At 42.6% G+C, this 25616-nt stretch overlaps 2 protein-coding genes across 2 annotated transcripts in view; one reads left to right on the top strand and one right to left on the bottom strand.

The window, feature by feature from the left end:
* Positions 1-79: 79 nt before the first annotated feature.
* POLH (DNA polymerase eta) lies at positions 80-13627 on the bottom strand. Its single transcript, XM_056852981.1, has 10 exons — positions 13483-13627; positions 10975-11109; positions 9750-9967; positions 8475-8644; positions 7634-7737; positions 6353-6472; positions 3671-3794; positions 3077-3142; positions 1475-1647; positions 80-941 (listed from the first exon to the last, which is right to left on the bottom strand). Exons 1-10 carry the CDS (start codon positions 13617-13619, stop codon positions 80-82), a joined length of 2109 nt encoding a protein of 702 aa, XP_056708959.1. The 5' UTR covers positions 13620-13627.
* Positions 13628-17138: 3511 nt separating this feature from the next.
* The window catches only part of XPO5 (exportin 5), a 49815-nt gene continuing 41337 nt past the window's right edge, over positions 17139-25616 (top strand). Inside the window, exons 1-5 of the mRNA XM_056852527.1 lie at positions 17139-17304; positions 20949-21070; positions 22802-22874; positions 23374-23511; positions 23957-24139. Coding sequence (XP_056708505.1) covers positions 17200-17304; positions 20949-21070; positions 22802-22874; positions 23374-23511; positions 23957-24139 — 621 coding nt within the window. The 5' untranslated portion in view covers positions 17139-17199. The remainder of the gene's footprint in view (positions 17305-20948; positions 21071-22801; positions 22875-23373; positions 23512-23956; positions 24140-25616) is intronic.

Raw genomic sequence — 25616 nt, 5'->3', positions numbered from 1 at the left:
TTTTAAAAAGACAACAGGATTAAAAGTTTCACCTTCTTTTCTCTGAGATAAGGCTTCAGCTGTCCAGGTGAACTTCAGTCTAAGGAGGCAGACACTTAAAAAATGAATCCAGAGTCCCAGTGATGTCTTTCCTCGCCCGTTTGGCACTGGAGGCTGTGGGGGTCCTTGGTTTACTTTTGCCCTTAATCGGAGAACTGCTAACAGCCCCAGGTAGCCTGACAGAGCTGGGTCCCGAGAGGGTGTTCTGCAGCTCCACAGCAAAGTGATAGTCTAAATGTTCCGGGTACTCCCACACCAGCACCTCTTGGTTACACTTTTCACACAAGATTTGGTCCCCAGAAACGGTGTGCGGAGTTCCACTCTCAGCTTCCTCTTGGGAAAATCCAGCAGCAAGCGGCACACTCTTTTCTTGCCACAGGTCGGGTTGCTCCGAAGAGGCCTTGAGCACCTCTGCTTTTACCAGTGCAGTGTTAACTTGACTGAGTAAAGGGGTCTCCACAGGTCCTGCATCGGAGCTGCACAGAGACTGTTCTCCAGAGGGCTGGTCCTGCGAGTCAGAGTTCCTACCGGTGATGCTTTGTTCCAGAAGATCATTTGGACTCTGCCTGTTGATGGGAATTAATTCTTTGTGACATGATGCGGACGCGACTGATGATATTGTCTTTGCATTAGTAACATCAGGAGGAGAGGACGCAGCTGCAGCTTGAGCTTGTTTCCTTTCTTCTGCTCTCTGAAAGAGAATCTGAATCGCATTCACAGCCTTGCTGGTCTCCTTTTTGGGGCTTCCAAGAGACTTGGTCTTTGGGCTAGTTGCAGTGATACTAATGGGCCGGGTATACTTGCTGTCTGTACTCAGGAAGGTAGTAATGTCAACAGAGGATGCTGCGGTAACCTCTGAAAACTTGCTTGCAGAGAGTTGGAGAAGTGTGATTGGAGGAGACCTAAAAACATAGCCAGATTAGCAAACATTCCAAAGTAGGAAGCTTTTCAGAACACAGTTGTTTAATGATTCAACAGGCAAGGCAGATGCTGTCCCAAGGATCAAACTATCATTGGGCTCCTTCCCACAATAATTTCACCAACTGTTAGCTTTTGTATTGAGAGACCTTCCTTAACATTAGTTATATTAAGTACCTCTGGGACAACAAACACCTCTGACTATTTCCTATTTAACTAAATTAACCCATAGCCTTTGCTCTCTCATATACTTCACAATATACTACCAGTTTCTTAGCATGCATCTTCTGCAGGACCTCTAATGTATGCTCATGGAAATCGTCTTTGTTCGTCTTACATATGAAAGAGAGAATGCTCTCTTTCTGACTTGAGATTTGGCTATCCAGCTCTGTTGAACATCATTTTGCTTTTCATTCAGTTTGGCACAAACTGTGGTTTACAGGCCAGTAGCAGGGATAAAACCTAACTCTTCCCTCTACAGTAGTTCTTTCCTGCATTCAGGAGGGGACATTCTCACCATGCAGTCTGCTGGCCTCCAGCTGTATTGTAATTCTGGATGACCGCAAATGCGTCTCTGCTGATTTTCTGAGAATCATAATGGGACAGGGCACAGCAACGGGAGAGGCCACTAGCATGTTTTCCACCCTGCAGACGGATCCCAACACTCAGCTGTTTAGCTACCCGGTTGTTCTGTTGGGAGAAAAAGACAGGTATTCTGACAAAATACATCAAGAACCCCAGAACCTGATAGTAGATTGTAACTCCACAGATCTTTCTGTTTGTTCTACTACAGCAAAAAATGTAGGGGCATTTGATACAACTTTTTCAGTTCACAATCAAATTTGCCCCTGCAGCTCATTAGCTGCTCTCTCTACACTGCAAGGGAATCCAAATAACTAGTGCCCAGAGAAGGAGAAAGAAAGAAAGAGCTTGCCCATATCCTGAACTGGTGTTTATCTTGTAACATTCAGCCCTTCTTCCACAGCCCTCAGTGTGGCATAACAGGATTTTTCCCATTAAAATAATTATATGAAGAAGATATGGCCAGGTTCATCCCCTCATGTTTTGAGGCAAAACATGTATATGAGTGTTTTTTCCTACATCTAAACCCAACACCATAGTCATTGCATCAAGTTTGCTATGTTTGTTCTGGAGAGAATGCACTGTCTGCATTGATGCACCTGAACTACATTTAAGAAATGCCAAGTGCTGCACCCAAGGTCATTTAGTTGAAAAGGGAAACATGTTAAGTTAAAGGACTACCACCTGCGGCAGAGCATCTGGGATAGAAGGGAAAGTAATATATTTACTGCGGTAAATATTCCATCTGGTGCCTTCCATCTGCTCGCCTAGCTGAAGTTTGTTGTATTATGATTTGTGTGTTAGAGGCGTCTAGGTAATTTAGTATAATGATTATATGATATGTTATAGGGCTATTTTAAAATGTTTTAATGTTTTAATTGATTAATATGACTTTTAAATTCTGTAAGCCACTCTGAGCCTGGCTTTGGCCGGGGAGAGCGGGTAACAAATGGAAATAATAAAATAAATAAATTTTATTTATTAAAACATTTATATCTTGCCTTTCCTCATGGTTCAAAGCAGCTTACAACAGTTAAAAACATTTTCCGTTTCAAAGCAAGAATGAAATAACTAGCCCCAAAACTCTCCCTCCTCCTTCCCTCAAAAGATACCTGCCAATTCAGACTCTCTCAAAAGCTTTGGCAAATAGGCAGGCCTTGCAGCACCTCCTGAAGATCTCCAAGGAGGCGGACCCCCCTCACCTCTTCAGGAAGCCATCTCCACAGAGCAGGCGCCATGATGGAAAAGGCCCAGGCTCTGGTTGATGACAGATGGGCCACTCTAACTGGTGAGATAGCCAACAAATGGCTGCCTGAATACCATAGTTGGTGCACAGAGACATATGGAAGGAGCCCATCCTTCATATATATGAGTTCCAGGTTGTGAAGGGCTTTATAAAGGTCATAACCGGCACCTGAATTGAACTTGGAAACAGACTGGCAGCCAATGTAGCTGTTTCAAAATGGGCAACGTATGTTCCTGGCAATAGTCAGGCTGCCGTAATCTGGAAGCTTCGAGGGCCTCTTCTCCTACTTACTTGTTCTCGGTCCTTGTTAAGCCTCTCCTCCAGCTCCAAGGCCAGCTGCAGCAGCCAATGTTGCACCTACAAACAGCATGTGTTATTGTCTTAACCCATTGCTCAATATGCTGCTACCATAAATCAGACCAAAACATGAAATGAACCATCATGCATGGCTTCAATTGGCTGGAAACACACACTCAAAATGTAAATCTTTCAAATCCACCGGAGATACTGCCAAGGATCCAACAAAAATACAACATGTTGCAGAGACAACCAGGGCAAAACATTGTGTGCTTGGAAAGCAAAAAGGAACAAAGATTTCAGTTACCAGCAACATGCAGCCCATGGGCCAACTGCTTCTCTGCTACATTATCTAACGGGTTAGTGTTTTACAGGAGGGCATGAAGAGTTTCCCTCCCATTGAAGGGGCTCTCTAGGGCACATCCAAGAGCCCCTTTCGTGGCTATCTGGAACAAAGCATCTGACATGGTAAGAAACAGCCCTTGGGATATTTGAACCAGAGAAAGGAAACAACAGTATTCAAACTGTTTCCCAGTTCTGATTACTGTTCAAAACAGACTGAATTCTGTCCTCTTCACAATCACTTACCTGCCTCTGAGTAATCAATGCTGTTTTTCCACGAAAGTTCTTACTGCAGCCAATGGATTTTGGTAATTGTCTAGGTTTTACAGGTTCATGCTCAATCCCTCGACATAAGTCATACAACCAGGAGCTATAAATCACATACAGAAATCTGAGTTAGGAAAATAATATTTTCCATGCAGACACCACCAATCTATACACTTTGCATTTCTCCAAGTACCTGTCAGTTCCATATTATTCAATTAAGAACAGTAACTAACACAAAAGTTAGATCTTAAACGACATGCATGCAGGGCAAAAGGAGAACTTCTTTGTATAAACTCTTTCACCCACAGATTCCTGAATTACACAAAAAACAAAAACAACCTAGACAGTTAATGTGTATTGGCAAATATTCTCAACCTGAGCTGCAGTTCACAAAGGATGTATGCAGAACTAGAACCTCGTGCACTCTTTACTAGAGCAAATCAATGAATCATTTTTCTCAATGGACATTTTCCAACTACGTAACCTTGCTTATATCTTAGGGGTGGGTGGGAATCCTGATACTATTCGCATAGAAGCTGAATATTTCCCTTTTATGTTTGATTTGCCTTAACCAGATATTAACTAGTTTCTTGGAATTCAGTAACAAGGATATAGCAAGGGACAAGGTGGATATCATGTGAAGAATATGGAAAAATTATCCCAGCAGACCAACATCTATTTTTATGTGGCTACAAGACAAACAAGGCTGTAATCCACTACGTCTTGTACTATCCTCTGTACAAGATCCCAGAAAGAAGTGCTTCTCATGCAAAGAAGTTTCGTTTCTTTTTCTTAATAATTTCTTATTTTTCAACACTACACATACTAACATAAACATAAAAACAAATTCAATAAATCAATTACATTATACTGCAACTAATGTGAAATTATCCTTCAATTATCAACTACTTTGACTTCTCTAGCTCATCATTATATTTTCATTTTTTATAATATATGTTTACTGTTCTTAAACATCTATTAGATTTTATCTATGATTTCTTAGCTACATAATTAAAACATATTCCATTTTTCTTTAAATTCATAAATTTGTCTATTATGTATTAATGATGTTAACTTTGCCAAAGTTGCATATTCATTTAATTTATTTATCCATTCATTCAAATCTGGATATTTCTCTGCTTTCCACTTTCCTGCATATACTACTCTTTTCGATATCACTGTACTTAAATTATTTTTTTATCTTTGGCAATGTCTTCAATAGCATATTTTTTGAACCAACGGAAACTTAACTTTCAATATTTTTTGCATTTCATCACATATTATTATACAAATTTTTTTGCCTTCTTACAAGTCCACCATATATGATAAAATGTTGCATCTATACTTTGGCATTTCCAACATTCCCTATTAAAATCTTTGTTAGCTTTTACTAGATCTTGACGAGTAATGTACCATCCAATAAACATTTTATACAAGTTCTCTCTATGTTCGGCAGTCCGTGAACTTGATTTCAAGTTTAGACCATAAGTTCTCCCACTGACTCATATTTATATTTCCTCCAAAATTCTTCATTTTATCATGCAGTCTTTAACTTGCTCTGTTTCAGTTTCAAATTATAATAATTTACAAATTTTCCCCAATAAGTGTCTTAAATCTCCAGTAATTAATCGTCCCTAAGGCGTCTTCTCACTTAAACAGCCTTCTTCTTTTGTTATCTGTTCTTTCATAATTGAAGCCATTTGATGATATAGTAGCCACTGAATATTTTCGCCATTTTAAAAAGTCTTTTCCTCTATATAAATTGGCAGCATTTGGAACAGAAAAATCAGCCTTGGTAATATATTTGACTGTAAAAATTCTTCCCATCCATGAAATTCTTAACATCTGCCACCTTTTTATATCTTCATTGATACTTGCCTAGACTTTTTGATAAAGTATCTTTGAATAGGTTGTCATTATTCCCTGTTACATTTACATCAAGATTATTTTTTTTTAGTGACAACACAATCTATTATTTTTTCTATCTCCTCCCCTTTTTGGTTGCTGTTACCAACATTAATTTTGTCTTCTTTTTATTCAGTTTGTATCCAGAATATATTCCATATCTATTTGCTCTATTGTATATTTTAATGAGGTATTTGGTTTGGTTACTGATTGTCCACATAACTTTTCATTTTATATTAGTCTTTATCTTTTTTTATTCCAGAGATTCTTGCATCTTGCCTCATTCTTGTTGCTAAGATTTCAATTACAAAAATAAAGAAGATTGGTGATATTGGGCACCCTTGTTCCTTTCACAATTTCAGTTTTTTCTGGTAGAGGTTCATTAATTAGAATTCTAGTTTCATTTCTATACGGAATACTGATATCTTCCTTTTTTTTTCTTTAACTTGGCCAGATATATAATTTACAATACAGCCTAGTTAGCGACAGCAGCCAAAAAATATCAGGAGTGAGTCTCGACAGCATTTTCCTGCCATGCAGTAAAGCTTGTAAGATCAGGAAAATACTTGGCTGTTATTAGTTTCTTGAAATTTTACTGTCAGTTGAAATTTTTCACTAAAGTTGCATATTTTAACCTGTGTATAATATAATCTTATAAGATATACAATAACAACATTGGCAGTGCCTTTCTTTGCCTCATACTGAGCAACCACATGATCAACCAAATTTTATACAGAAACCAGAATCCAGACTTACCCAGTCTTATCTCCGAAGTGTGTCTGAAGCTGTGATTCACTGAACTGGATCAACTGCCCTATGTATTCCACTCCCAGCAGTTCAGTGATGGAGGCACCTAGCTTCCCTCCAAGGCTGCGGCTATGTGGAGGAGGAGAAGGGGAGTCACATGGGGGAAAGTGTTCAGATACCAGTTCCTATATACTTCCTAGCAGTAGGCATACAGAGACAAGAGACAGAGGGATGTAAAATTTGGTTTTATAAGACATCAGTTAAACATAGAAACAAATAGCATCTTCTCTGCCTATTCTTGGATAAGACACCACCTGGGAAGACTGGCTGCTATGCAGAGGGCAAACCACCTCTGCTTGTCTCTTGCCTGGAATGCCTCTAGGATGGGATTGCCATGAGTGGGTTGCAGCTGAATGGGAAGTTCTTCATCTCTGCCTATGCCACTAGATGCAAAAGAAGAGCTAGACAGATATTACACTCTATCACATATTGTTTGGAATCTACCTGCTCTTGTAAACAGGGCTGGAAAACATTACAGAATCGAAATATTGTTGAAGGCTTTCACGGTAAGAGTTCATTGGTTCTCGTAGGTTATCCGGGCTGTTATCCGTGGCTTCCTGTCTTGAAAACCTCCAGACTAACAAAGACTACAGTCAACAATAGCCATGCAGATTAGCTTTGGATTTCACACATTAATAGATCACTTCAGGATACAATGGTTCCATATTAACATACCACACCCTCATTAGCACATTATCTTGATACTTACAGGACAATGGTTAGCACATTACCTTTGTTACTTTTTGCAGGACAATGATTCAGCTCAAACCCAACCCCTTTCTGACTATATATTACTCTTCCTACACACTTGACACTGAGAGACACCATCCTTCAGTGTTACTCCTCTGAAGATGCTGGCCACAGCTGCTGGCGAAACGTCAGGAAAGAAAATACCAAGACCACGGTTACACAGCCCGGATAACCTACGAGAACCAATCACAGAATCGGCTTACCAAGGGCTTTAAAAAGTTGCAATATTCATAGGCTTCATTCTGCCTCCTACAAACATGAAGCTGCTGCTTCAGTATTTTCCCAGCTGTATCTCCAGTTCTAATACCTTGTTAGTGATCTTTCCAACCTTTTGATCGCTATAACTTGGCAATCACTGGTCTCTCTATTTATTTTACAGAAAACAGCCAACATGTAACATAATAAAGGTAAATGTTAGTTCTGCAGCTCACAGATGCTATCTCACATGAGGTTTGTAGATGGAGACTCACACATACTTACATGCTGCTGATTGGCATCTTGCTGAACAGCTCAGAGACAGAACCCTGTGATACCAGAGTCTGCCGATTAGGCTTGTTGAGGCCACAGGCCAGTTTTGCTAATACCTAGAAAAAGAAAATAGCCAATTAAGGATCTTGGTTTTCCACATTTATGGGTATTCCAGAGCACTACTTCAGAAGAAAAAACAGAAAATAAGACATAGGCACCAATTGAAATACTAGCAGCTCAAGTTTCTAAACTTCTCCATAATTTAAATAGTAGCTATTTGAAAAGCTAGCTATCTTCATTAGACTCTTGCAAATCAAAGGCATTTATTGAATTTTAAACCATGCCCACAGTGTTCTAACAAATCAAAATATGAAAATAAGGCATTGCATATGTGGGGCTACAATGATTAAAATCAGAATGAGTTCATTACAGCTGGCTGTCTTTTTCAATGACTGCCACTTACAGTTTGCCTTTCACACAAGCATAATCCAACCAGGTAGAAACTACTGGATAATTTAGCTGGCTAGCCTCTCATCTGTGTTCATACCTAAATGTGCATTCCTGCTAACACAGAGGGGATTTGAATATTGAAGTCCTCTCATTGTCCTATCATCTATATCACTTCCTGGAGAAGGAAACCAGTTATTCAAAAGAGAACTTTCTACCCAAGTTAGACAGCCGCAAATATTAAAGCTATAATGGTTAAGTGTTTACCCTGTTGTCATCCTCCCTCTTATATTTACTAGGCAGTGTCACGGTAATGATCAGATGTTGTCTGATATTGACCAAGGTCATTACATGCATTTAATTGTGCCAAGCTCAAAACAAAAGAGGCTACTCATCTCGCTTGTACCTTGTTGTGAGAAATTCCAACTGAGCACCTAAATCCAGTGACAGACTCTACAGCTGCCCTCATTTCTTCCATAATTACTGCTCCCACAGTCAACTGCAGCTCAGGATTGCCAGGATCTCCAAAAGGCAGCAACTCAAGCCACTGGCACAAGCCATGTTGCCGTAGTTCTTCTAGAAGAGACACAAAACACAACAAATGAAGCATCTCTAATCCACCTTGCCTGAAAGAACAATAGTTGTCATGGCTAAATAACAAGGCTGGAGAACTACAGGAGAAAGAGAGAGAAAAAGAGGCAATGCTGTAGAGAATCTGTAGAAAGAGGATGTTAGAAAGCACCCAATTAAACCAACCTTGCTCAAATGAGCTTGTGTGGTTTGTGGCTTTGGGATGCAGTTCCTTTAAAGCAAGTCTTCAAGACTGGATTAATCCAGTGTGTGAGTTTAACCAATACCCTTGCGTACAGCTGATTCAAGGAGAAAGTCCTATACGGTTCATCCTTGAAAGAATACGCAGGATTAGCAACAAGAGTGTTCATATGAACAATAATAATATGAATAATATGGCTGAAGGCCTGCCACCACATTCTTTTGTATAGCACTCACCCTCACATATATTCAGGATGGCTTAAACTAATGCCAAACTTTATAAGCGAACTGAAGATAATAGAGGCAATGAGTTTTACATAGAAAAATGCTGCAAAAGCTTGAGCAATTAATACCTCAATCTCAATCATCATTCACTTTGCCATTATTCTAATCACCTGTTACTCCATAATATTGGCCTTTCAGTGGCGAAACCCTACTCTTCTCTTACCTGAAGGCCAGGAGGCAGCCTTATGTTTCCCCTTAGCAACCCCTGGAGGCCGAATTCATCTGAACTTTACTGGTCTTTCTAAATGTATAAGTGGCCCCAAGAACTGTATCGAAAATGACCAAACATGGCATGGATACTTCTGTGTTCACCAACGGCTGCGTGTTATAATTTGTGGTTCAAAGAACTGGCAGCAAACACTGCACCGCCATACCCATCCCTTCCCAAGGCCATGCTGGCTTGTCACAATCGCATTGTTAAGACTTCTACCCTATTGTACTTTTTCATGTCCCTGGGGGAACATATAAATCAATCTGATTTTTTGGAATTATTTACATACCTTTACCATGCTCTTCCACAGGCACACAATTGTTAGCTGTTCCTAACACAAGACAGAATCCAAGCAGGGGAAAATGGAAAATGAAATGGGGCAAGGGAAGTAGAAAGATCGACACTATGCAATACCTTTGCTGTTTGTTTCCTCTTCTGCTGCAGAGGTCTCTGGCAATCCCTGGATATAGGTAGTTGCCAACTGTTCTGCTGCAACAGGCTGCCCTTGCATCTTCTGAAGCCTTTCCTGCACAGCATTAGTTAGGTCCATGTAGGCCTCATCAATGCTGGCACGCTCAATCACTGCGAAGCGTGACATCACTTCCATCACCTCAGCACTTGCTTCTCGGTACCTTTGGAGGGAGAACACAAGAGAATGCCCTGATAATCTCATTACCTGTCCTTATCAACCATCATCGTTAAATCAAATATATCCGATTGTTTTTATTTATTACATCCCAACTTTCTTCCATCATGGAACTCAAGGCAGCACACATGGAGTACCCATGTTGTTTCTAATACAGGTAATGGACAAGCTTCAGTGAAGTTACTTATCTTAGTAAAGATCCCTATATTATCCACTGTCGATATACCCAGAAACTGAACATAGCGAACAGTGTGAACAACTGGACTTGATCCAGTTTGCAAAAAGCTGTAAAAATCTGTACATTTTAATCCTAGAGAGGTAAATGCTGGGCAAGAGAAACGGCTTAGGTTAATGGCAGGATAGCAATATTGCATACAGAAGTTCCACATTTCCATCTCTGGTAAAGGTAAAGGTCCCCTGTGCAAGCACCGGGTCATTTCTGACTCATGGGGTGACGTCACATCCCGACGTTTACTAGGCAGACTTTATTTATGGGGTGGTTTGCCAGTGCCTTCCCCAGTCATCTTCCCTTTACCCCCAGCAAGCTGGGTACTCATTTTACCAACCTTGGAAGGTTGGAAAGCTGAGTCAACCTTGATCCGTTGGGATCGAACTCAGGTCGTGAGCAGAGCTTGGACTGCAGTACTGCAGCTTACCACTCTGCGCCACTGGGCTCCTGTCCATCTCTGGTATCATCAGTTAAATGTTCAGAGCAGACAGAGCTTGAGTACATTGAGCAATAGCCTGATAGTATGTTGCAGCTTCATATTTTCATAATAAATAATCTGCATCTAGATTTGGAAAGTCAACAACATTGCCCAAACCTTTCCTGAAAGAAGACCTAAGCCCCAATCTTATAAACAAGTACAATGATCAGCAACTACACTGAATACTGTTATATTCCACAAGTGTTCGCAGTGAGATAAAAACCAAGAACCACATATAATTATTTCACAAGAGAAGCTACAAGACAGCATCAATCCCAGGACTTACTTAGTGAGATCTGCTTTGCCATGAGCCTCTGGCACGCGAGCTAACAGAAGGTCTGGGCACAGCTTCTTGGCATCAGCAGCCCACATGTTCCTGGTAACTCCAAAAGCACGAGCTTCATAGCTCACAGCAATTATCCTGAGTCAAAGATGAAAATATTAGCCAGTGATTGATGGGAGAAGGCACACACAACACAGCTTTTCAGTACATTTCCTGTTTAGCATCAGGCAACAGAATTTTAACCAATTAGCATAGCTCAAAATAAACAACCCACCCTCTGGCAGCTGCTGCTCTGTAAGCAAACAAACTACCATCTATAATCAGGAGTAATGAGAACTTTTTTCTTGCCAGAGCCCATGTTTATCCACCATAGGAAGAAGATTCACTCATTACTAAAATTTTGGAGGATGTCAGAGGCTGGTGGGAAGACTATGATTTATCTACCTTTGGGAAACAGTTTATGAAACGTTAGGATTGTACTGGGGCACAAGAAATTGACAGCAGTATGATTTCTTATGAGAAGTGGATTTCATTATACTGGGCTTTGGTTTTGCCGTCTTAAGAAAAGCCAGCAATACATTTTAAGCAGAAGCACTGGAACAAAATCATTTCACTGTGTCAAGGCCCTAGTATTGATCTGGGGGTGGGGAGAACGGAGATTGAAGATTATTATTTTCATGTATAGCCCACCTTTCTCGCTAAGAGTATATGAGGATCACAAATTATGAAAAGCAATTTAATCAGGCAGCAAAAACCTCCAATAAACAATGCAATAAGAGTTAGGTTTACACAGCTCGCTCTTCAAAAGCACAAAAGGCATGAACTAGGAGCATGACAAAACACTGCATTAAAAATATCACTTTATCCTACCCTTCATTTGAGAAGCAATCTCTTTCCCCCCTCCATACTCTGGGAGGGAGGCTTGACAGATTACCCAGTATTATTCTTGACTGAGTGGGGATTTGAACAAAGTCCAAAACTCTACAACACTGACTCCGAAGGTCACAGAAGCACACTCTACATTCCCCCCCCCCCCGGTTGCTATTTACAGGTGTTCACTAAGAACCAGTATGCGTAGTGGTTAGAGTGCTGAACTCCAACAGCAGAGATTGGGGTTCAAATCTCTCCTCTGCCACAAAGCTCAGTGGATAACTAATGGGCGAGTCACTCTCTCAATGGGGAGGGGCAGCAGCTCAGTGGTAGAGCATCTGCTTGGCATGCAGAAGGTCCCAGGTTCAGTCCCTGGCATCTTCACTTAAAGGGACTAGGCAAGTGTGTGTGCAAAGTGCCGTCAAGTCGCAGCCGACTTATGGCGACCCCTTTTTGGGGGGTTTTCATGGCAAGAGACTAACAGAGGTGGTTTGCCAGTGCCTTCCTCTGCACAGCAACCCTGGTATTGCTTGGTGGTCTCCCATCCAAAAACTAACCAGGGCTGACCCTGCTTAGCTTCTGACAAGATCAGGGCAGACTAGGCAAGTAGGTGATGTGAAAGACCTTTCTCTGCCTGAGACCCTGGAGAGCCTCTGCCAGTCTGAGCAGACAACACTGACTTTGATGGACCAAGGGTCTGATTCAGTAGAAGGCAGTTTCATGTGTTTGACCTAACCTACCTGACCGGGTTGTTGTGAGGATGAAAGTGGGGGGGGGGGCCAGAACTGAAACATCAAAATAAAAAAATGTTGATAAAGCATACGAATACATAACAATGGCACAATTAACTGAAACACTACAGAAAGAGACTCAAAAACAAAATAGAGACAAATGGAAATCCTTCTATGAATACATTAAAACCAAAAAATAACAATAAAACCTTATAAGACTCGGCAGATTCACACTTGAGATCAAACCCAATTAGTTAATAAGTTAATGTATTATGACACTCTATAAGGGGGCAGTACTAGATATATTAATACTGCACAATATCTATGTATTTATCTATTTATCTTTTTCTCATTCCCTTGCCCTTCTTTCCTTCTGTATCCCATTTACTATTAAAAATCAATAAAAATATTTATTTATATATATATATATATATATATATATATATATATATATATATATATATATATATATATATATATATATAAGTTAATGTATTATGACACTCTATAAAGGGGCAGTACTAGATATATTAATACTGCACAATATCTATGTATTTATCTATTTATCTATTTTTATTTTTCTCATTCCCTTGCCCTTCTTTCCTTCTGTATCCCATTTACTATTAAAAATCAATAAAAATATTATATATATATATATATATATATATATATATATATAAATGTATTATGACACTCTATAAGGGGGCAGTACTAGATATATTAATGCTGCACAATATCTATGTATTTATCTATTTTTCTTTTTCTCATTCCCTTGCCCTTCTTTCCTTCTGTATCCCATTTACTATTAAAAATCAATAAAAATGTTTATACACACACACACACACATATATACACATATATATATATATAAAAAAAACAAATGTTGAAAAGCGTTGGCTTCGGTCCATACCCGCCGCCTTTCCACGTCTTGTACTGGACCACGGCACACGGCTTGCCGCGCAGCCTGGGCTCCAGGCGCTGCTCCACCTGTATGTAAAAACAGTCCATGTCCGCCAGCGCCACCACCCGATCCCGCCCGCGAGGCATAACGGACCACGCAAAGCCGCGGACCGGCCAGAACAAGGGCAGCGTGGCGCGGGGGGGAGGCCTAAACTCGACAGATCCGGTTTCGGGCCGTGGGACGACGGAGGCCTCCCAGGCACCCGCTCGGCGCCAACCTTTCTCGACTCCCGCCCTCGCCACTGCAAGAGAGGAAGCGCACACCAACTCCCAGCATGCTTCCTTGGAACCTCAACCGTCTCGGGCTTAGCAGCAATGCACGCTGGGACATGTAGTCTTAGAGCGAAACCGGTCTCTCGAAACGCGACTGAGAACAACGATAACAAAGCCCCGCCCTCCAGGAGCACGGAGTTGGCCTTGTTCGCAGGGCCTCGGTGGGGCGTTTTCCCTGAGTCTAAACCAGTGGTCCCCACACTTTTCGGGCCACCGCCCCCTTGGTTCCACAAACTCAACCCCAGCGCTCCCCCCCTACCCTATGAAAAGCATTCTTCAAAATAGGGGTCTGCATGACGCACTAAAGAAGATAATAACAATAACATTTCAAAACCGTAACAATTAATTGCACCCTCTACTCAAAATCAAATTAAAACTTTTTTGTGTGTGTTAAGTGCCGTCAAGTCGCTTCCGACTCATGGCGACCCTATGAATGAAAGTCCTCCAAAATATCCTGTCTTTGACAGCCTTGCTCAGGTCTTTCAAATTGAAGGCCGTGGCTTCCTTTATTGAGTCAATCCATCTCTTGTTGGGTCTGCCTCTTTTCCTGCTGCCCCCCACTTTTCCTGGCATGACTGTCTTTTCCAGTGACTCTTGTCGTCTCATGACATGACCAAAATACGACAGCCTCAGTTGAGTCATTTTAGCTTCTAGGGTCAGTTCAGGCTTGATTTGATCTAGAACCCACTGATTTGTTTTTTTGGAAGTCCACGGAATCCGTAACACTCTCCTTCAACACCACATTTAAAGGAATCTAGTTTCTTCCTTTTTAGTTGAAATTTATTCAACAAAACTGATGAACTTGATCCAGGGGTTCCACCTCTTTAAAGTCTGGGGGGAAAAAATTCTGATAAGTTTCCACCAAATTTGCCTGCATGGTGCCATAGCTTGATCTATTGTAAATTAGTGAACAACACAGTTGAAGGGGCCCACCTCTAGTGCCCCCCTGCTGCCCTCTTGCCTCTTAGTGCCACCCTCCTAGGTAATCCCACCGCCCCCCAGGGCGTGGTACTGTCCACTTTGGGAACCACTGGTCTAAACTGACAGGATCAAAACCTGACAGGACTAACAATTCGTCCAAGCGACTGACTTAACCAAGGGGCCCAGAGATAGGGTTGCCAGGTCCCTCTTCGCCACTCGGGGGAGGTTTTTGGGGCGGAGCCTGAGGAGGGTGGGGTTTGGGGAGGGACTTCAGTGCCATAGAGTCCAATTGCCAAAGCAGCCATTTTCTCCAGGTGAACTGATCTCTATTGGCTGGAGATCAGTTGTAATAGCAGGAGATCGCCAGCTAGTACCTGGGGGTTGGCAACATGTTGTAGCTGTACACCACAGGAATAAATAAGGTTGCTAGCTCCGGGTTGAGAAATACCTGGGGATTTTGGGGGTGGAGTCTGAGGGGGGCGGGGTTTGGGGAGGGGAGGAACTTCAGTGCCATAGAGTCCAATTGCCAAAGCAGCCATTATCTCCAGAGGAACTGATTTGTATCGCCAAAGATCAGTTGTAGTTGCGGGAGATCTCCAGCCACCACCTGGATGGTGGCCCTGCTAGCATCTCACTGATGAAGCCTGAAAGATCAGATTGTACACCATGGCATCTGTTTTCCATCCTTCTGTCTTTTTTAATCTTGTAACATCAAGCCTGATGAAGAGTCCTGGTGGGCTCAAAAGCTTGCACAGTGTTTTGTGGTAATTTAACCCTCCAATAAAAGGTGTTACATGGATTTATTCCTTTGACTGCCTATCAAAGTCCTCTTTTTCTCTCACACACCCATGCGGCAAAAGACACCGGATATAGCGGGGAAACCCAGAATTTTTGCTTTGTTTTGCAGTGATTTTGAAACAATGTCACTCACACAAAGCGCAAAGATTAAGTTTATGCCTCTTCAGTGCAGGTCTTTTTAAATGGAAAATTGGTAATATAGTGGAAAGTTATTATCCCCTTGTTGCAACCGAGACTCAGTGATTTATACAAACCTTTACAGGTAACACAGTCCACTGTTAACAACCTAGTATTATAAATGAGGACTGGAGTAGTGGACTGATGACAATCAGTTAATGACAATCCTGTAAGAACTGCTCTGCTAGATCAGAGGGCCATCCAGTTTCCTAGATCCCAGTTTCCTAGATCCCCTGGAGAAAATGGATGCAGGGAAACAAGAGAGTGGACTCTATGGCATGGTATCCCGCTGAGGTCCCTGTCCTCTCCAAGCTCCACCCCCAAAATCTCCAGGAGTTTCCCAACCTGGATGTGGCAACCCTACCCACTATCCTCTGCTGGCAACCCTAATACACAGTCATACCAAAATTAGGCAGCAGAAGAAGACTCCCAACATAAAACATGCTTCAGACCACAGGAAATGCAGATCTAGCTAAACTACTACTTTCTACACTCCAAACCGAAAATCAGATCTCTACTGGCTCGAGACACCTCATGCTCCGCTCACTTCTACGAGCACTTCCAATCTTTTTATATATATAATATATATATAATTTTTTTAATAATATATTGGTTCTTGTAGGTTACCCGGGCTGTGTAACCGTGGTCTTGGTATTTTCTTTCCTGACGTTTCGCCAGCAGCTGTGGCAGGCATCTTCAGAGGAGTAACACTGAAGGACAGTGTCAAGTGTGTAGGAAGAGTAATATATAGTCAGAAAGGGGTTGGGTTGAGCTGAATCATTGTCCTGCAAAAAAAGTATCAAAGGTAATGTGCTAATCATTGTCCTGTAAGTATCAAGATAAATGTGCTAATGAGGGTGTGGTATGTTAATATGGAACCATTGTATCCTGAAGTGATCTGTTAATGTGTGAAATCCAAAGCTAATCTGCATGGCTATTGTGGACTGTAGCCTTCGTTAGTCTGGAGGTTTTCAGGACACGAAGCCAAGACCACGGTCACACAGCCCAAATAACCTACAAGAACCAATGAACTCTGACCGTGAAAGTATTCGACAATATTTTTATAATACACTTCCTGTATTTTCAATCTATTTATGGAAAACTGGGCTCTTAAAAAAAGCAACACAGGAAACTAAGGGGCGTGGCATTACTCTACTCTTTCTAGCTTTATGGGAGGGATTTTGAGACGTCGTTTGTGATTGGTCCGCACCATCGAGGCGACGAAGGTATCTTTACTGAGCATGCTCAGAGGGTCGGCCTCCGGATTTACGGAGCATGCGTCCCACGCGTCTCCCCTCCCCCACCCGCCTGACGTTCCACAGAGCGGCGTTTGGGTGTCCGGGGCGCTTCGAAAAAAGTCTCAAACGAAAAGGGCGTCTAGTAATTGGCGCCTGCGCAGTACGTCCCCGTGGTTCGTTGGTCACCCCCACACCCCTCGCGCTTCCCGTGCCTGGTTGCCCGGGGCGACGGCCGCTTCCCCTCCTCTCTTCCCGGCATCATGTCTGCGGACCAAGTGAGCGGCCTGTGCGAGCAGTTGGTGAAGGCGGTCACGGTGATGATGGACCCGGCCTCCACGCAGAGATACCGACTGGAAGCTCTCAAGGTACCGTTGGGGGTTGTAAGGGGCGGTTGGGGGGGGGAGTTCCGCCTGATTGGCCAACCCTTTCTGTGGGGATCTCCTCCGGGGTCCCGGCACAAGCACGTGGCCGATGGCCCTGGACGCCCGACCCCATGAGCACTGCCTGTCTCCCCCCCGGGCACATTGCTTAAGCATGCACGGCTTGCTGGGTTGGAAAAGGTACAAATCGCGCGTTTCTTCTACCTGAGGTCGTGCAGTCTTTGAAAGGGTGCTCCCGCAGGCTCCCTTTAAAGCCTCTTCTGCCCAGGCATGGCATTCAAGGCCACGAGTTCCCCCTCCCATCCAGCCGCGTTGGTCCACGTGGCCGGTAACGTCGTTTGTGGGGCCTGTGCAGGTTAAGCTGTGGGCCGGGCTGGCTGGCCATAACGAAGAGCGGCAGAATGCCTCTAGAACAAAGCAACTGACCATTACTTCCCATTGTTTGGTGCTGACTATGGGCACTATGGGTGTGAAAGCTGGACAATGAAGAAAGCTGATAGGAAGAAAATTAATTCCTTTGAAATGTGGTGTTGGAGGAGAGGGTTACAGATTCCGTGGACTGCCGAAAAAACAAATCAGTGGGTTATAGATCATATCAAGCCTGAACTGACCCTAGAAGCTAAAATGACTAAACTGAGGCTGTTGTATTTTGGTCACATGATGAGACGACAAGAGTCACTGGAAAAGACCATCATGATAGGAAAAGTTGAGGGCAGCAGGAAAAGAGGAAGACCCAACAAGAGATGGATTGACTCAATAAAGGAAGCCACAGCCTTCAATTTGCAAGATCTGAGCAAGGCTGTCAAAGATAGGACATTTTGGAGGACTTTCATTCATACAGTCGCCATGAGTCGGAAGCGACTTGACGGCACTTAACACACACACACACACATGGGCACTTTCACACATGCCGAATAATGCACTTTCAGTCCGCTTTCAATGCACTTTGAAGCTGGATTTTACTGTGTGAACTGGCAAAATCCACTTGCAAACCATAGTTAAAGTGTGCTGAAAGTGGATTGAAAGTGCATTATTTGGTTTGTGTGAAAGTGCTTTGAGAGTGTGAGAAGCGGCCTTAAAATGAGCCATACTAATGCAAAGGAAATACATGAGTCTTGCTAAAGAAGTAGCAGTTTGGCTTTATGATTGCCACACACACACACCCTGCAAGGGCCTCTGTGAGGTCAAAGCTGCCCTGGTAAAAATGCTGCAGAGAAGATCCTTGTAGCACATCAGTGTCGTGTGCTGGTTGAACCTCTGCCTGTTATGCAACTTCTCTGTTGTCTCAGAAGGAGACAACTCTAGTTTGTGTTAGGGTATTTACTGTGTTTCTGCTAGGAGCTGATGTGATAGTTCAGGAAAGGTGTTGCAGGAGCAGGGCTTTTGAGTAGGGCATTAAAGCAGGAGATCCTGACAGCATTAAAACCAACATGCAATGGAGCAAAGAAAAATAAAGAAATCTAATAGCATGTGAGTTTAAACAGAATTAAGAGAACAGGGATGGACTATAGGGAGATACTTCGGAAGGGGATAACAGAGATTTTTTTATGAAAGATGTAAGACAGTGATAGTCTGCCTCACGGAAAGCCATTTTTGCAATTACCATCAACCAAAAGAGCCACCTTTATTTCCATCCCTGGCATGAGGCCAGCACTTTAGAGAGGCTCGCAGGTTACACGTTTCTCTGGTTATGACTGTTTCAAGCTAGGAACTATGTGCCAGCCACAAGCCCTACTTGATACAGGCTTTGCCCACTTTCCTGAAACACTGGGCAGGTGCCCCACAGGTGGTTCCCAAATCACTCAGTGAATATCACTGGAAACTGTGGCCAATGTGGAAAGCAAGGAGATTGAGAGCAATCCTGATCAGGTCTACCTGGATGTATTTTCCATTTTATTCAGTGGGGCTTACTCACAGGAACATGTTCTTAGGATTGTAGCCCTTGTAGACAAATTTAAACTCACAGGAACTTCAATCCTCTGTGGAAAGTGGCGCTGAAGAAGAGCTGCTCAGTTTCTTCACTTAAACTGTGGAGTCCAACAGGTTTCTGTTTGTCCCCCATGATGTTCAGTATCTTCATCAAACTACTGGGAGAAGTTATCTGGAGGCTAGAAGTGAAATGTCATCCATTTGAATGCTGAATCAGGTGGAACCCTGGCTGTCCTTAGTGAATGCATGGACTGAATCTCGGTCCAGATAAGACTGATTGGTGTTGATGGACAATTTAGCAATCAGTGATAAAGTAGTCAGCCCGCTCTGGATTAGATTGCCATGTACCTAAACGAGCAAGCTTGGGGGTGTGATTAATAGTGTCTACAAATGGAGGTTCAGGTCTCTGGCACACAGCACCTCAAAGTAATTTTGACTGGTGTGTCAGCTGAGGACTTTATTTCAAAAGCATCTGCCCATCATTTTCAGTACTGTGATCACATTCTTGTTAGGTTAGTGTAAAGCGCTGTATGTGTATCTTTAAAGACTGTCAAGAAACGCCAGTTGGTTTAGGAAGTAGCATCAGGGTTGCTAGCTAGCGCAACTTTAACATCTACATGAAACTGCTGAATGAGGTCATTAGGAGATTTGGGCTGGGCTGTCGACAATATGTTCATGACACTCAGCTCTATCTTCTGCTTCCACCTGATCCCAGGGAGGGAGAAGCCCTGAGTGGCCCCTGTAAGAGCAGAAAGGTAGATAATAATTTGGTGAACAAATTAAAAATCACAGAGAACATAACTTGTCGGTTTTAAAATCATTACATTAGTTTTGAGGAATAATTCAAAGTGCTGGTTCTTGCCTACATGTAACCTGGGACCATGGTATCTGCCTGTTCCAATTAAAAAATATATATATTTTGCTGTCAAGTTACAGCTGACTTATGGTGAAAAACCGTAGGGTTTTCAAGGTAAGAGGCATTCAGAGGTGGCTTCCCATTGCCTGCCTCTGTGTCATGACCATGGTATTCCTTGGAGGTCTCTCATGACCATGGTATTCCTTGGAGGTCTCTCATCAGGGCAGAGAGTGTATGACTCGCCCAAGGTCACCCAGCAAGCTTCTATGGTACAAGTGGGAATTTGAACCTGGGTTTCCCAGGTCCTAGTCGAACACCTTAACCACTACAAAAAAATATAGCGTGAGTTGACACAAGAGGGTGGAATTTGCCAGAGAGACCGCCAACAATGAGAAAATTGCACTAGGGCTAATGTGTTTGTGTAGCCTCGTGCTCAGCAAATGTGCCTCTAAAGCATTTAGCTACTTTAAAACATTTGAGGTATGTGTCTAGTGGCTTTCATACATTACAGTAATAGAAAAAATCTGGTAATGATAAGGTTTGTTGGAGTATAGCTACGTACACTATAGTTTGTTCTTTAGAACCATTCTATACGTCCGAGTGTAAAGCAAGTTATTGCTCAGTGCAGTACCACATACTTTGCTGCATAACCAAGCCATACATTTTCGCTATGTTTTCAGAAAGAACTGTGTGGGTTCATGTGTATTTTCTTTTCCTCCCAGTCCAAAATTAGCCTTATGTGCCTACTTCTATGTTATTGTATAGGGCTTTAGTGGAGGAAGGATGTTTTTTATATGCACTTGGTTTTGTTTCTTTTAAAACTTTTCCTTTCTCCTTTTTTCAGTTCTGTGAAGAGTTTAAGGAGAAGTGTCCGATATGTGTTCCGTGTGGACTGAAGCTGGCGGAGAAAACCCAGACTGCTATTGTCCGACACTTTGGTCTTCAGATCTTGGAGCATGTGGTAAAGTAAGGGAGTTTGTTTGACTCAGGTGATGCGGTATTGCAACTTTTAGGAGTTCTGCTTGTCCAGACTCAGGATCGCACCAGTCACACGCACATGAACGTATGTAGCTGCCTTATACTGAGTCAGTTCATTTGTCTATCAATATCATCTGCTCTGACTGACAGTGGCTCTCCAGAATCCCAGGTTGAGGTCTTTTTCATTGTCTTCTATCCCATCCCTTTAAATGGAGATGCCAGGGATTGAACCTAAAACATCTGCATGCGTGGTAGATGCTCTACCACTGAGCCATACCCCTTCCTACTTGTTTGTCAGTGATCATCATCTTTGGTTATTTATTTATGTATAATTGAACCTGGTGAGTGTTGTAACAGGATAAAATGTGCTGTTTGAACAACACACACATCTGTGGTTAAGCAATACAATCCTAGAGTATCATCCCAGGAAGGGGGAGAGAAGTTTACGGTGATCTGTGAGCTAACCAAAGGGAGCCTGCATCTCAGTTTTAATTTGCCGTTTGGTCAAGTTTTCAGAAGTACCAAGATGAATCGGTGTTAATTTCTTTGACTGGAGCTTTAACTACCTTATCCAAACTTTTGAAGTAAGTGGTCTAAAGCAGGCTTGGAGGGAGAACTACCCTGAAATCTGATTTGGTTGAAAAGGAAAGTCCCCAGGCTGCAGGAGAATCAATATAACTGCTAGGCTGGCTCACAAAACTGTGTCGAGCCCAAAATCACAGACAGACCCTGTCAGGCTGTGCCAAAGGTGCCTGGAATGTGGGGGATCTTCTCGTGTAAAGGTAGGATTAGCAAGCCGTATAGCTTTTTATTCTGTTCTGAGGAATTCTGCTTGTAACTCTTTATCCTGATTAACCGTGCTTTATAGGTGTTATGTGTAATTACTAAAGTTTAGTTCTGTTCACATTCTTTGAGTGTGAACTGACCGTGTGAACTCACTCACGTTAGCCAAGCTGCTCTGCTTCATGCTGACTCAGTGCTGAATAATGACAGCTCTGATGAATACAGAGGGAGAGGGAGAGAAGGGAGGGGGAAGACAGCCTACAAGTCTCCATTTTTCTCTTAAACCATTCCCCCCGCCCCAATCCCTAGTGGTTCAAGAGAGCCATGGGAAAGCATAACAGCAGGGGCAAGCTTTGTTGCAGAGAGGTAGGAGGGTGAGGTGGATGGTTGTGACAGTGACAACTTGGGGAAGGCATTTATGTCCATTGGCTCTGTGTTAGCAGACTGATCTCTTTGTTGAATAATCTAGACATTCCACATTATTTTTGCCACTTCCGCACTACCTCATTCTTTGTGTACATAATATTGACTCCAGCCCAGCTCTTCAGTTTTGCTGCTGATACATTATGTAGATGGTACACTGTTTCATCCTATTGTTTAACTGTTTCCAGAAGGAAATGGGTGCTGCCAGAGAATTGTACTTCCACCTCTTTCACCCTTTCCATACTAACAAAGATCACCTATATATATTTATCAATTCTTGGTTGGTTGGTTTATTTAAAATGTTTATGTACCACCTTTTCTCATGACTTGAGGCGGTTTACCAAACATTATAATTTAAAACCAATAAAATAAATCTCCAGATAACCTCCCTCACCCCCCCTGAAAAAGGGCCTGAAATCTATATCCCATTAAAAGCCCAGGAAAATAAAACAGCCTTGCAGAACCTCCTGAAGATTATGAAGACCTATTGGTGCCTTCTTTGTTATTTGACAGGTTCCGATGGAACAATATGGGTCGACTTGAGAAAGTCTATTTGAAGAACAATGTCATGGGACTGATATCCACTGTGAGTCTGGCTGTTTATAATGTTAAATTGCTACATGGCAGTTTTATTACCTGTGTTGTTGAGATAATCTATATATCAACTGGAAGAGGTAGGACCTGGTGGTGTTTGTGAGAGACAACTAGTAAAACTTATGGGAGGGAATCATTTCAGTAGTTTAGCTACCACTTCTGGAGAGAATATTGTTTGTAATTCTAGGAATATGTTATTGAATGCCAAACTCTCTTTAGGTTTAATAATCTATTCTTTTGTTTCTGGGTTTAAATCGTTCCACTCAGATAGATATACATTATTATAAAAATCCATTTTAATTAAAGTGATAGTTTTCTTGGTAAAGGGAGTCACTTGAGTTTTGATGAGCAAGAAGAGCATATTTGCGTAACTTCATTCAACCTTTTCTTGTTCTGGCTATTTTATAGCAAACTTTTGCTGTGAAGTAAATATTGGATGATCCAGGACAGCTACCTTCCATTTTGTAACTCTTTCAGTTTTTCATTCACAGGGCACCCAGAACATTTTAGAGGAAGAAAGTCACATAAAGGATGTTCTCTCGCGCATTGTAGTGGAGATGATCAAGCGCGAATGGCCCCAGCACTGGCCTGACATGTTAAAAGAGCTGGATGCACTCTCCAAGCAAGGGGTATGCACCTTACTGTCAGATTACAGTACCTTTACTAGTCTTGAGTAGGAAATAAAATTATCCATGGGTTTCTGTGTATGTGGATATTATGTGCCTGTGTGTGTGTGTGTAAAGTGCCTTCAAGTCGCAGCCGACTTATGGCAACCCTTTTTGGGGTTTTCATGGCAAGAGACTAACAGAGGTGGTTTGCCAGTGCCTTCCTCTGCACAGCAACCCTGGTATTCCTTGGTGGTCTCCCATCCAAATACTAACCAGGGTTGACCCTGCTTAACTTCTGAGATCTGACGAGATCAGGCTAGCCTGGGCCATCCAGGTCAGGGCATAATGTGCCTACACATGTGTAATACCTCTAAGTAACACATGCTCGCTGTTCCCTAAAGACTTCAAGATTAATCTCATGTATGGGGGGGGGGGGGCTGTTTTGTTTCTTTCCTTGGAACTTTAGGAAACCCAGACGGAGCTGGTGATGTTCATTCTTCTGCGCTTGGCGGAAGATGTAGTGACCTTTCAGACACTGCCAGCCCAGCGACGACGGGACATCCAGCAAACTCTCACCCAAAATATGGAGAAGATCTTTAGCTTCCTGCTCAACACCCTTCAACAGAATGTTAACAAATACAGACGCATGGTTAGAGACTATTTCCCATGGGTTCAGTTAGCACAGAAAACCCTCAGGCTTTCAGGAGCTATTAGCTGCAAGAGTGGGGCATCGGTTCTGTTGCTGCACTTCAGGGTTCTGCTGCAAGCAAGAAACCATGCAGAGGTTGACCAGAAAAAGCCTCAGGATCCAGGAATACTCATTGGCTATCTGTAGTTCTGAGTTGCTGGGGAGTCTTTTAGCTGTATGAGGCCCTTGTTATTGGATTATGTGGCCCCAGTTTGCTGGTCTGTTTCTTTGATGCATCAAGCAGGGGGGGGCAGGCCCCTTAGTCCTAAAAGTAGAGATGCTGGTATTGTACGTGGGGTTGAGGTCTCATAAAAGTTAATATTCATTGCATCAGTAGTTTACTCAAAGCATGTGCTTTTTGAGACCATTGCGTCTCCCCAGAAAAGTGAAAAAGATTTGGAAAGGCAAGAGGATACAGTAGTAACAATCTACTTTTTATATTCAATATCTTGTTTGGGATTTTCTTTTTCTAATTTGTTTCTGTATTAAAATTTGAAGTCAAATCAATCAGTGTTAGGAGACCATAGCCTACTTGCAAGAAGAAACAAATCAGTCTTGATTCCTTGGCATATTACCCACAAAGACCCTTGCATGAAGCCTCATGAATGTTGACTATAAGCGATGAGGAAGGTTGGGAGTGTTTACATCAGTTAGTCTGAACCCAGCCATGCTTACTCAGAAGTAAACTGACTTCAGTGCAGTTTATCTCTGAGTAAATGTTGAGTATTGTGTGCAGTTCTGGAGGCCTCGCTTCAAAAAAGATGTGGACAGAATTGAGTGGGTGCAGAGGAGAGCAACAAGCCCTGTGAGGAAAGGCTAAGGGAGTTGGGAATGTTTACTCTGGAGAAGAGGAGGTTGAGGGGGAACATGATTGCTCTCTTTAAGTATTTCAAGACCTCTGCCTGAGACCCTGGAGAGCCGCTGCTGGTCTGAGTAGACATTACTAACTTTGATGGACCAAGGATCTGATTCAGTATAAGGCAGCTTCATGTGTTCAAGGGCTGTCACTTAGAGGAGGAAAGGGAGCTGTTCCGGTTGGTAGCAGAGGATAGGACTCGAAATAATGGGTTTAAATTGAGGGCAGAAAGGTACTGGCTGGATATTAGGGGGAAATTTTTTTACAGTAAGAGTTGTTCGACAGTGGAATCAGCTACCTAGGGAGGTGGTGAGTTCCCCCTCGCTGGCTGTCTTTAAGCAGAGGCTGGACAAACACTTGTCAGGGATGCTCTAGTCTAGGCGGATCCTGCATTGAGCAGGGGGTTGGACTAGGTGGCCTGTATGGCCCCTTCCAACTCTATGATTCTATGACTAAATGTGCTAAATTGAACGAGGTATGAAATGAGGCGGAGGGGTGAAAGTGTGGTTACATTTGCTAATTGTGGAATCCTCTTAATTGGCAAGGTTGAAGTGCCCCAGGAACAAGATGCCCTCTCTCCTC

Source organism: Euleptes europaea, chromosome 7 (assembly GCF_029931775.1).
Source record: "Euleptes europaea isolate rEulEur1 chromosome 7, rEulEur1.hap1, whole genome shotgun sequence".
Lineage (NCBI taxonomy): Eukaryota > Metazoa > Chordata > Lepidosauria > Squamata > Sphaerodactylidae > Euleptes > Euleptes europaea.
The sequence above is the reverse complement of the archived record's forward strand: the minus strand, read 5'-3'. Positions and strand labels throughout refer to the sequence as shown.